Source organism: Podarcis raffonei, chromosome 13 (genome assembly GCF_027172205.1).
Source record: "Podarcis raffonei isolate rPodRaf1 chromosome 13, rPodRaf1.pri, whole genome shotgun sequence".
Classification (NCBI taxonomy): Eukaryota; Metazoa; Chordata; class Lepidosauria; order Squamata; family Lacertidae; genus Podarcis; species Podarcis raffonei.
The window spans coordinates 15,681,666-15,694,868 of NC_070614.1; the positions used below are offsets into that span (position 1 = coordinate 15,681,666).

The window sequence follows — 13,203 nt, forward strand, 5'->3', positions numbered from 1 at the left end:
TCCTAAGCCAAATGTTGACAGCCCTTTGAATTGGTTCCTGCAGAGATTTTGTCTTCCAGCGTAGTTGCTCTTGCATGTTGTTGTTGTTGTTTAGTCGTTTAGTCGTGTCCAACTCTTCGTGACCCCATGGACCAGAGCACCCCAGGTACTCCTGTCTTCCACTGCCTCCAGCAGTTTGGTCAAACTCATGTTGGTAGCTTCAAGAACACTGTCCAACCATCTCATCCTCTGTTGTCCCCTTCTCCTTGTGCCCTCCATCTTTCCCCACATCAGGGTTTTTCTTTTCTTCTCATGAGGTGTCCAAAGTATTGGAGCCTCAGCTTCAGGATCTGTCCTTCCAATGAGCACTCAGGGCTGATTTCCTTCAGAATGGATAGGTTTGATCTTGCAGTCCATGGGACTCTCAAGAGTCTCCTTCAGCACCATAATTCAGAAGCATCAATTCTTTGGCGATCAGCCTTCTTTATGGTCCAGCTCTCACTTCCATACATCACTACTGGGAAAACCATAGCTTTAACTATACAGACCTTGGCATAGCAAATACTAGACCGGAAGGTAAATTCTATTATCAAGTCAATCCTTTGGCATCTCACCTTTTATTTTAAAACCAAGCTTCTGGCCCCTGCCTGTAATGCTAAGCTAAACCGTGGCTTATTTCAAATGTGATCGCTCCTGAAGAGGAGATCCTAGCTGCTGTGCTCCTCCTGCAATCCTTTGGCTTTGCTGCTGGAAGCTAAATTATGGCTTGGCTTCATGTGTCATCCAAACCAGGGCTTGTGGTTCATACCCTCCTGGCAATACACCAGCTGTAAACCTGATAACAAACATTGGTTAAAGCAGTTCAACGGCTGCAGGACTGGAGAAGGGGCAGCTGTGAACTCTTCTCTGGCTTAGCATTATGTGTGAACCGGCTCCTAGCTCCCCAAAGGGAAGCAGGGAGCAGCACATTTTTGTGCAAAGGAGCAGGATTCAAATGTTCAGCTCCTTCTGGGATGCCTAACCATGGTTGGCAAATTGGTTTGTGTTACGTTGAGCCAGTGTGTCTCAGCGCTCTTGTTCCAGAGGAGATGGAGAAAGAGAGAGGGACTGGATTTATAGCTCTCTATTTGACCATAAGTACCACATTGGCTGAGGGGACATGGGTGGCACTGTGGGTTAAACCGCAGAGCCTAAGAGTTGCCGATCAGAAGGTCGGCGGTTCGAATCCCCGCGACAGGGTGAGCTCCCGTTGCTCAGTCCCTCCTCCTGCCAACCTAGCAGTTCAAAAGCACGTCAAAGTGCAAGTAGATAAATAAGTACCACTCCGGTGGGAAGGTAAACGGCATTTCCATGCGCTGCTCTGGTTTGCCAGAAGCGGCTTCGTCATGCTGGCCACATGACCTGGAAGCTGTACTTCGGCTCCCTCGGCCAATAAAGCCAGATGAGCGCCGCAACCCCAGAGTCGGCCATGACTGGACCTAATGGTCAGGGGTCCCTTTTTCTTTACCTTTACCACATTGGCTGACAGTTGGCCAACGATGAGGGCCAGTCCTGATGCCTAAAATGCTGCCTGCAATTGATGGCTGAAACTTAAGCCTCAGCGAGCTGCAACCCATTCCCCGTGCTGGTGGCCTTTCCTACAATCTTCAAGCAGCTGTTCGGCCGCCTTCTCATTTTCAAGCTCTTAGTGGATGAGGCTGCTGGCATGTCTCCTCTGCGGCTGCGATTTTGCTAAAAGCCTAAAATTACATGATGAAACATAGTTATTATTATTTTTTAAGCGAGCAAGCCTTGAGTCCCACTTTTGGGCTCAAAGTTTTTCTGTGTGTGTGTGTTTTTAAAAATGTGTGCAATTTTTACTTCGTAGCCCAGGGCTTTTCTGTATGTGTGTTAAGAATTCCTGCTTTAATCTGATCTCCTCCACATTCCATCAGAAGGAGATAATTGTTCTGCAGTTCACATAAATCCTAGAGGTCCGTTGGTTCCAATTCATCTTCCTTCTTTGTCAACTTTTCCTGCAGGTGGTCTTAGAATAAAACGTAACACTAGAGGTCAATAGACGTTACGCTAAGTGCATGACAGCCACCAGAAACAGCCGTCGCTCATTCAGTTACTGTCTTCCTGCTGTATTGTTGCGTAAAAAGTATGCAAGATATCACAGCGCTGTGGTGTGGTGTGGTGTGAAGTTCCACTTCTTGACCCCTGCCGTCAGACACCAATGATGTGTAATTCGAAAATCAGAACAGGGCACGGAACGTGAATGCAAGAGGGCTAACTGGGATGGTGTTATGGAATGCTTTGGCAGGACTTTGCCATCTCCGCTGGCTCCATTGCTTGGCCCAGATCAAAAAGTGCTGTTTTTTATCTTTAAATCCCTTCTTAGTTTGGTACTTGGAAGATTACCTCTCCCTGCATGTATCTTGAGACATTTGCGCCCTTCTTCAAGTGCCTCTGCGAAGTGAGATACGATAGGGGGCTGTGAGTGATGGAGTCTTTTCAGTGGTGGCTCCCAGTTTGTGGAACGCCATACTTCTCTTGGATGCCAGGCAAAGACCTTCTTTCTGCCTCAAGAGATTGTACTGCTGTTCACTATATTGCTTTAGCTTTGCAGGCCATTCAGTTTACCTGCCCCCTGCTTTTAATTGATTTGTTTTGCTCTGGTGTATTAAATGGGTGTGTTTCGTTGCCTTTTATTACAGTATGTTGAAATTGAGGACCTTACGGTCTTCAAGCAAAAACACCTTGGAGGTCCTGGGCCACAGACATCATTTTATAATGAAATGATTTTAGAATGTTGTGTCATTTTACTGTTGTTAGCCACTCTGAGGCCAGCTTCGGCTGGGGAGGGCGGGATATAAATAAATTATTATTATTATTATTACTAGCTAAAAAGGCTGGAGGCCCCAACCTCACGAAACTCTGTACAATGCTACGTACATTAATGAAGCTGTCTAAATGGTAGCATCTCACAGCTTCCCCCTCCCAACCCATTTCAGTGCCCGCCTTTTGTGGGTACACCTGTAGGTTGACGAAATGATCAAATAAAGTCTGTTCTGTTCCCACTGAGCAACATTCCCAGCCTACAAATGTCACTTATGCATGCACCTGAGTAGTATGAAAAGACTGGAAGAGTCGGGTGGGTAGGTTGGGAGCAGCTAATCCCATGAATGGCACCTGAAGCTGACCTTTACAGACCCGTTTCCCAAGATACAATGAGAGTACGGTTGTCTCTGTCTAATTTGCACCATATGTCAACCTGCTGAGAATTCCTTTGTTTGTGGGGAGCCCGCTTCAGTGATGACAACGTTGTCTTTGGCCCTTGATTTATCTGTTGCTCTTATTTCGTTGTTTGGCTTATTTGTTTCCTGTTGTGAGCGGGTGAGAGAGTAATTAAAAGCCGCTCGATAACCCTGGTGCCCTGTTAACGCGAGTGACCTTCGGTGGGGAATGGTCCTCGCGCTAGACGGAGGCATTCAGAAATGCCCGCCCAGAGGAAGAGGGTGCGCTTTGTAAGGTTCTTTGTTAACCGCGCTGACATTTGGAGACACTGCCTGCCTTTCTCCCAGAGCGGAGATAAGCTACGAAGCCAAGTGTTGTCTCGCTGCAGGAGGAGTCCACGGCACAGTCTCGAGTCGTGACATTTTCCAAGTTTGTCATCACTTTCCTATTTTGAATGGAAGCCTGTCTCCGTGTTCTCATTGCTTCCCATGTTGGCCAGGTGGGCGCGATTTTTAGAGGGAAGCTCTCCAGGTGGAGAAGAGGTGAGCGGGTGGGGGAAGCGAGACCAGCGGCAGAGAACATGCTTAGTCTCTCTCGAAGGTCCCAGGTTTAGTGGATGGTATCTCCAGCGAAACAAAAGACGGCAAATCAATTTTCCCGGGCCGCTTTTGAGTTGTGATGGCTTTTGTCCTTGTAATGCCAGAACTTAGCTGGGGAGGGGAGATTATTGGGTTGTTTTTGTTTTTATTGTGCATTTTGATATTGTGATTTTATGTTGTAAGCACAGATGTAGGGGGGTATAGGTCAAAGGTAAAGGACCCCTGGACGGTTAAGTCCAGTTAAAGGCGACTATGGGGTTGCGGCGCTCATCTCGCTTTCAGGCCGAGGGAGCCGGCGTTTGTCCACAGACAGCTTTCTGGGTAATGTAGGCATGCTTCTGTTGCAACGGGACACTGTGATGGAAACCAGAGCGCACAGAAACACTGTTTGCCTTCCCACCGCTGCGGTATCTATTTATCTACTCACATTGGCATGTTTTAGAACTGCTAGGTTGGCAGGAGCTGGGGCAGAGCAACAGGAGCTCACCCCGTTGCGGGGTTTCGAACCACTGACCTTCTGATAGGCAAGCCCAAGAGGCTCAGTGGTTTAGACCACAGCGCCCACCCGCATTATAAGGGCGGTATACAAATATACTGAACAACAACAACTTGTGAGCATCTTGTGGAATTCATTGGCAGTGGGTTCAGGTCAGACAAAAGAGACTTTGCAGTGTTGAATTAATGGATGGAGTTCGTTGCCACGAAATGTGGCGGTTGCTGCTCAGTTAGATCACTCTGAAAGGGGATTACAGTGGTACCTCAGGTTACTTACGCTTCAGGTTACATACACTTCAGGTTACAGACTCCACTAACCCAGAAATAGTGCTTCAGGTTAAGAACTTTGCTTCAGGATGAGAACAGAAATCATGCTCAGGCGGCGCGGCTGCAGCAGGAGGCCCCATTAGCTAAAATGGTGCTTCAGGTTAAGAACAGTTTCAGGTTAAGTACGTACCTCCGGAATGAATTAAGTACTTAACCTGAGGTACCACTGTAGAAACATTTCTAGAGGTTAATATCTGTGCTTTTAGGTGTTGCACCTAACATGGAACCTCCCCTGTTCAGAAGCACAGGGACACAGGAAGTTGCCTTACACAGAGTCTGACCCTTAGGTCCATCAAGCTCAGTGTTGTCCACATAGACTGGTGGCAGAGCTCCAAACTGGAGCGCCTCTCAGCCGTACCTGGAGACACCAGGGATTGAAGTAGATACTCTGCCACTGAACTATGGCAGTATACCTCTCAGTGCTGTAAGCTGTGGGGAGGTTTGTTGCCTTCCTGCCCAGTTTGCAGGTGTCCCAAAGGCACGTAGCTGCCATTGCTGGAAACAGGACGGAGCCTTGGTGACAGAGCAAGGTGCTTTGTGGAAACCTGGGGTTGGTGTTATGGACTGGCTGGATGCAGAGGATTGGTGGCAGGCAGCAGCTGGGGAACGGGAACCCACAGGGGAAGAAGGCTCAGAGCCAGGGGACTGGTGGTGGGATGATGACGACTGGTCAGAGGGAGAAGACTGGGAAACGGAGGTGTTGGGAGCTGAAGAGGCAACAGGGTTTAGTGAGCAGGAAGAGGCTGGGACAGAGAGCAGTCCAGAATCAGAGGCAGGAGAGGAAGGAGGCCAGGAGACAGAGATGAAGCAGGCTGCTGAAGAAGCCAAGGGAGTCTCCCCCTTTTGCTGTGACTTGCTTCCCTCATATGTGGACCAGTCTTCCTTGTGATCTACTAGAATTTTCACTTGCTGACACATCATCACTGTGTGCTGGAATAGCAGTCGCTTACTCCACCAATGGGGACGCGGGTGGCACTGTGGGTTAAACCACAGACCCTAGGATTTGCCGATCAGAAGGTCGGCGGTTCGAATCCCCGCGATGGGGTGAGCTCCCGTTGCTCGGTCCCAGCTCTTGCCAACCTAGCAGTTCGAAAGCACGTCAAAGTGCAAGTAGATAAATACCGTATTTTTCGCTCTATAAGACGCACCAGACCACAAGACGCACCTAGTTTTTGGAGGAGGAAAACAAGAAAAAAAAATTCTGAATCTCAGAAGCCAGAACAGCAAGAGGTATCACTGCGCAGTGAAAGCAGCAATCCCTCTTGCTGTTCTGGCTTCTGGGATAGCTGCGCAGCCTGCATTCGCTCCATAAGACGCACACACATTTCCCCTTACTTTTTAGAAGGGAAAAAGTGAATCTTATAGAGGAAAAAATACGGTAGGTATCGCTCTGGCGGGAAGATAACGGCGTTTCCGTGCGCTACTCTGGTTCGCCAGAAGCGGTTTAGTCATGCTGGCCATATGACCCGGAAGCTGTATGCCTGCTCCCTCGGCCAATAAAGCGAGATGAGCGCCGCAACCCCAGAGTCGGTCATGACTGGACCTAATGGTCAGGGGTCCCTTTACCTTACTCCACCAATAATTTAACACTAAACAACCACAGTTTTGTATTGTCTGCACTGACGACTCAGTTTGTTCCCTATTGTGTTGGCAACGTGGACAGCTCAGGAGTAGAGTCCTTTAGTGGTGAAGCTATTGCTGGAGTGAACGACTGTTTTCTGAGAGTACAGATGTGCGCACATCCCCTCTCTGATGCTTGTGATGGGCAAGGAGCAAGTTTTTGAGTATAATCTTTCGGTCCAGCAATGAAATGCATGTGACTACGTCTGCAGATCGATTCACAATAATTCTTGTTATTGTCCAGTTGTCTGATAACGGCGAGTCTCAAATAAGTGAAGCCTTTGGGTGCTTCACCTGACCGTGTGGCCTCCTGTTTCAAGGGGGCAGGCACACAGCAGCAAGGGATTACGTCCATCTGGCTTGCCTGACAACAGAAATTCCCTAAACCTGCTTGTGCGAAATCTGCCCCAACTTGCTCGTAGCCTTTCCGTAGCCTCTCTCGTCTCGGCAAGCTGGGATTCCCCTTTGCTGGCATCACTCATCATTCGAATCCCGCCTCACTGTTTTTTTGGCTACACAAGAGATCGTGTTCCCCCAGTATGCTGAATTAACCGGCTCTACCCTGACACTAATTTGACAAGGATCACTTTTAATTTATCACCACCTTGCTGGTTCATGTGTAAAATTAGTCTTTCACCTCCAGTGATATTTTTCTTTCCTCCCCCATTTATACACTGTGTGTATATTTGCTTTTCTGGTTGTCTCTCTCAAATGCCTGAGAGCTGACTAATAAATTTTTTCGTTATCCAACTCTCCATCAAGGCAATAGCAACGGAGAATCATTTTTGTTTTTCTTTTGTAAATAACAACAACAACAACTCACAAATGCCAACAGTATTATCAAATTTGCTGCTGTGACTCAGCCCATTTCAGAGCTACACACCGGCCTTTCCAAACCAGGGAACAAGTTTGCCTTAGTTCTGCTCCTGCGAGCTGCAGCGCCGTGAGGTGCCATTTCGGGTACCACTCAAGATTGAGTGGATAGTAATCCCAGAGATCGGCGGGGAATAATCAACTGCTGCTGTTTCATGTTTGCTTCAGCGTATTTCTCCATGATTCAGTAGCAGAGCATATGCCTTGATCTCAGATTCAATCCCCAGTTAAAGGAGCTTGCAAAGCAGGGCTGCAAAAGGTCATTGAATCGTACAGTTGGAAGGGACCCCGAGGTTAATCTAGTGCAGGCATAGGCAAACTAGACCCTCCAGATGTTTTGGGACTACAGTTCCCATCATCCCTGACCACTGGTCCTGTTAGCTAGGGATCATGGGAGTTGTAGTCCCAAAACATCTGGAGGGCCGAGTTTGCCTATACCTGATCTAGTGCAACCCCCTGCAATGCAGGAATCTCAACAAAAGCATTCATGACGGATGGTCCAACCTCTGCTTTGAAACCTCCGAGGAAGGAGAGTCTGAGGGAGACTGATCCACTGTCAAACAGCTCATATGCCTTTAATTGGTAGCCAGCATAGTTGTTGCTGGCACCCATCTGTCTCAAGAAACCATGGGGTGTAAAATGTACAAAGCCGGGTCAAACATATGTTGGAAATGTAAAGAGAAAGAAGGGACTTTTTATTATATGTGGTGGGAATGTAGAGAAGTTAATTTTTGGGGGGAAATGATATATAATGAATTGAAAAAAAATGTTTAAAATGACATTTGTAAAAAAAACCCAGAGGCATTTCTGTTAGGGATTGTAGGACAAGACCTGCCAAGAAAAACAAAGAACTTATTTATGTATGCTACAACAGTGGCAAGAGTCTTGCTAGCACGAGGATGGAAGAATGAGGAAATCCCAATGAAAGAACAGTGGCAATAAAAATTGATGAGCTACAGTGTTGGCTAAATTGACATACAAATTGCGGGACAAGGACAACTGTAACTTTAAGGAAGAATGGGAGCTTTTTACAATTTATCTAAAAAGACAACAAAATGAATTGGACTCCTTGGCAGGTTTTGAATAAACATACACAAATTTATTAGTTGATAACATGGTAGATAGATAATGTAAGGATATGTATAATTTTATAACATGCAGAGAATAATACGTGCTGAGAAATCAGAGAGAGGAGCTGAAGGAAGTCTCGGGGGGGGGTTGAAGGGGGAAGGGGGAAAAATAATGAATGTGATATGTTTTGATATGTTGAAATTGTTAATAAAAACTTTTTTTAAAAAAAGAAACCACGGGGTGTGCCTCTGGGGGTGAAGTCAAACTCTTGCGTTATCAGCGCCGAAGTGACCTCTTCAGGGCGCAAGCCTGGGCAGGGTGTATGGAGGTCCTATGCTGCCCAGACAACAAGACCTCCCTCTCAGCCTCACTGATGTGGTCCAAAGGAAAGCAGAGCAATAACGCTTGGCACCAGCTTGGATGCAGGAGTTGCTGGAAGGAGGCGTACAAGGTGCCATCCAGCCATTTTATGGGCTCCACTCCGGATTTGCGTAGGGTTTACTCCTGATCCTCGTCTTCTCCCAAAGATGTCCTGCAAGGCAGTGGAGGTTTAGGATCAGAGTTGTCCTTCTCTTAGATGAGCCACGTTCTCAGCTGGATGAGCCTCATCTTCCCCAGCTTGTATAGTTCTGTGAACACTGTCACTGTTTGATATGGGCACCAGTTACCATCTCAGCTGCTGTATTTTCTGTATCATCCTTTTCGAATGGTCTTCCTCAGTGGCCCCTTGTAGAACGTGTCATTTTCTTTTGGTTACCTCCAACCAGAAAAGAACCTTTGTTTTGACTTCATGACGAGCTGCCCCCTTTTTTCTTCCTTTCCAGGCTGCAAGCACGTCAAAGGCATCCTGCTGTTTGGTCCCCCTGGCTGCGGCAAGACCCTTATGGCCAGGCAGATTGGCAAGATGCTGAATGCCAGAGAGCCCAAAATAGTGAACGGGCCGGAAATCCTCAACAAATACGTCGGGGAGTCGGAGGCCAACATTCGCAAGCTCTTTGCAGATGCAGAAGAAGAACAGAGGAGGGTAAGTTGCCTTTAAAAAAAATTTAAAAATGGAAGAATAAGATGCAGGTGGATGAAGATTCCTGCTGGAATCAGACATGATGGAGCATTGTTTGTTTCTCTCTTTCCTGTTTCAAAACCTTTGGGGTGACATCACTGCATTGCCAGTTTTCTTGGAGAAATGTAAAGTATTGCACTTGGGCAAAAAAAATGAGAGGCACAAATACAAGGTGGGTGACACCTGGCTTGAGAGCAGTACATGTGAAAAGGATCTAGGAGTCTTGGTTGACCACAAACTTGACATGAGCAAACAGCGTGACGCGGCAGCTAAAAAAGCCAATGCAATTCTGGGCTGCATCAATAGGAGTATAGCATCTAGATCAAGGGAAGTAATAGTGCCACTGTATTCTGCTCTGGTCAGACCTCACCTGGAGTACTGTGTCCAGTTCTGGGCACCACAGTTCAAGAAGGACACTGACAAACTGGAACGTGTCCAGAGGAGGGCAACCAAAATGGTCAAAGGCCTGGAAACGATGCCTTATGAGGAACGGCTAAGGGAGCTGGGCATGTTTAGCCTGGAGAAGAGGAGGTTAAGGGGTGATATGATAGCCATGTTCAAATATATAAAAGGATGTCACATAGAGGAGGGAGAAAGGTTGTTTTCTGCTGCTCCAGAGAAGCGGACACGGAGCAATGGATCCAAACTACAAGAAAGAAGATTCCACCTAAACATTAGGAAGAACTTTCTGACAGTAAGAGCTGTTCGACAGTGGAATTTGCTGCCAAGGAGTGTGGTGGAGTCTCCTTCTTTGGAGGTCTTTAAGCAGAGGCTTGACAACCATATGTCAGGAGTGCTCTGATGGTGTTTCCTGCTTGGCAGGGGGTTGGACTCGATGGCCCTTGAGGTCTCTTCCAACTCTATGATTCTATGATTCTACTCAGGTGCATGGAACAGCGATCGCTCCCTGCAGCACCCGGGGGCGGAGCTAGCCACCCACAGGGGTGGAGCTAATCACCCATGGCGGACATTCGGCGCGCTGCCCGTCTGCGACTCACAAGCCTCCCCAAAGCTGTCAAAACGAAGGGGGAAGGGGGGAATACTGCCGGCAAAGCGATGCAGCTCCCCCCTTCCCCCGGCGGCTCGGGGTAGGCTTGGGAGTCCCGGCAGGCGGTGCACCAAATGTCACCCCCCTCGGCGAAGGGGGTCAGAAAGACCCAACAGACACTCCATTTCCTCAGGATCTTGCGAAAGAATAATGTTCAACAACAACTGATGAACTCCTTCTACCGGGCCACAATAGAAAGTGGCCTTTCATATTGTATCACAGTGTGGTATGCTGGCCTGACAGCAACGGACAGAAAGTCTCTACAGAGGGTGGTGAATACAGCACATGATATCATGGGCTGTCCCTTGAGTCCGCTAGATGATATCGCAAGGGATAGTTGCCTTAGAAGAGCGAGAAAAATTCTCAGGGATGACTCACTCCCCGTCCACCACTTCTTCAATCTTCTACCCTTGGGCAGGAGATACAGAAGTATAATAAGCCGTACCAACAGGCTAAAAAATAGCTTCTATCTGTGGGCTGTTAGGCTGTTGAACGAAAAATAACGTAGCAAAATTGACTTGCAAGGTGGTGTGTTGTTTGATAAGAGATTGAGTGGTTTTTTGGGGGGAGGGAGGCTCGTTTAATTTCATTGTACAATGGCAATAAAGGTACAGTGGTACCTCTGGTTTAGTACTTAATTCGTTCCGGAGGCCCGTACTTAACCTGAAACTGTTTTTAACCTGAAGCACCACTTTAGCTAATGGGGCCTCCCGCTGCCGCCGCACGATTTCTGTTCTCATCTTGAAGCAAAGTTCTGAACCCAAGGTACTATTTCTGGGTTAGTGGAGTCTGTAACCTGAAGCGTATGTAACCTGAGGTACCACTGTATTATTATTATTATTATTAGATAGGAAAAAGGAGGAGCAGCCCTTTTGGGGTCCATGATCTCTGGCATGTTTCTGTTTTTCTTCTTCACTAGCTTGGTGCAAACAGCGGCGTCCACATCATCATCTTTGATGAAATCGATGCCATATGCAAGCAGCGCGGGAGCATGGCGGGCAGCACCGGCGTCCACGACACGGTTGTGAACCAGCTGCTGTCAAAAATTGATGGGGTCGAGCAGCTAAACAACATCTTGGTCATTGGTATGAAAGCTATTTGTTCTGTTTTGGGGTGGGGGACTCTGCTGTAGCTTCATGTCGGGCGTAGACTCTGCAGGGTTTGTGTTGGGCGCCATTTGTTGTTCGAATGTCTTAATCTTCAGATTTTAGGATACCTGAAATACACAAGAAATGTGGCCTCGGGCAATCAGTTAAATTGGATTTTGGCCAAGCTTTGCTTTGGGTGGGTAGAGATTGGCTGATATTTACATTCAGTTTTAAGAATGATTTCATTCCTAAATGGATCATTCCATTCCCTAGGTTTTTACAGTTCTTGCGGTAGACGAGGAAAATGCTGGCCAGTTTTTAAACTCACTTAAGGAGGCATTGGGAGCTTTTGAATTGTATAAATAACAGTAAAATCAATGTAAAGCTATATATGGTTTTATTGTACATTGTAACTGTGAATGTTTTAATCTTCTGGTGCAATTGGTTTGTTGTGCGTTTTAATTATGGCTGGATTTTATAGTTGGTTTGATAGTTGTAAAGTGCTTAGAAGCCATTAAAAGTGATAAAACCGGTCCAAAAGACACAGTGAGATTAAAACAGCTTTCAGCTAAAACCTCGATCTACCTTCTGTAATAAATGTTTTCGGGAGCCATCAAAAAAACATCAAGAGGTTTCCTGGTAGCTTCTCTGGAAGGGGAGATCCACAAAACAGGATGCTGTCTCTGAAAAGGCCTGCTCCTTTCAAAATACAGTCATACTTTGGTTCGCGAACGCCTTGCGAGTCAAACGTTTTGGCTCCCGAATGCCGCAAAACCCGGAAGTGAGTGTTCCGGTTTGCAAATGTTCTTTGGAACACAAACATCCGTTGTGGGTTCCGATTGGCTACAGGAGCTTCCTACAACCAATCGGACACCACGCCTTGGTTTCCAAACATTTTGGAAGTTGAACGGACTTCCGGAATGGATTCCGTTCGACTTCTGAGGTAAACTGTTCAGTATCAAAATGTGCTGCGTTTAAATGCCCGAGTTGTGGGGTTTTTTCACCTTTCTGATTATTGGGATTTTTCAGTGGCAGAACTATTACATGAGCCCGCCCTCATCCGAAAAATGTTCCGGATAACAATGTAGTCTGTACCTGAAACTAAGCTCATGGTATTAAACAAGGTAGCTGCAACCCCATGGCTCATAATATTAGAGTTCCTCAATGCTGAATATCTTGCCCACTCCTGGCTCATGTTTGCTCTTGAAAGCGTCTCTTTGCATAATATTCTCAGACTGTCATAGCTCACTCTGGCACAACTTTCCTGAATTTCTGCTCCGCGCTGCCCCTTTGCTGAACTGTAGGGAAGGACTTGTACAAATACTAGATGGTTCAGTTTGAAGATTACTTGATTAACGCCTGTTTTGCGAGAAAAGAATGCTTATTCTTATTTTTATAGCACCAATTTCACATTATTATAACGTTAGTATTTATTATTATTATCTTTATAGCACCATAATTGTACCTGGCACCTTGGTTTGTATTTCTGTTTTATGAGACGCCTCGTAAAATAAAATCTCTTGGCATCGTATAGGATAAAAATTAAAACGCTGAAATAAAAACCCTTTTGCAAGAAACAGGAGAGCAACATAAACAAGACTGGGCTGTGCTCTGATTGTAAATTTAGCAAACGAGGAAGCAAACCAAGTAGAGGGGGGGGGGAAGAGGGAAAGATAAATTTGAATACTACCTAAACTTCCCAGTAAGATGGTGTTTGACGCATCATTATTGCTTAATGATGGGGATGCGGGTGGCGCTGTGGGTTAAAGCCTCAGCGCCTAGGACTTGCCGATCGAAAGGTTGGCGGTTCGAATCCCCGCGGCA

General features: G+C 46.7%; 1 protein-coding gene across 7 annotated transcripts in view; it reads left to right on the forward strand.

Annotated features, from left to right (window-relative positions):
- The window catches only part of NSF (N-ethylmaleimide sensitive factor, vesicle fusing ATPase), a 108,271-nt gene that overhangs the window by 59,155 nt on the left and 35,913 nt on the right, over positions 1–13,203 (forward strand). For all 7 annotated transcript variants that reach the window (XR_008327400.1, XM_053363690.1, XM_053363692.1 and 4 more), the window contains exons 9-10: positions 9,008–9,207; positions 11,211–11,376. Coding sequence is in view for 6 of the 7 variants with exons in the window: in XM_053363690.1 (XP_053219665.1) it covers positions 9,008–9,207; positions 11,211–11,376 (366 nt within the window). In the remaining variant the exon portion in view is untranslated. The remainder of the gene's footprint in view (positions 1–9,007; positions 9,208–11,210; positions 11,377–13,203) is intronic.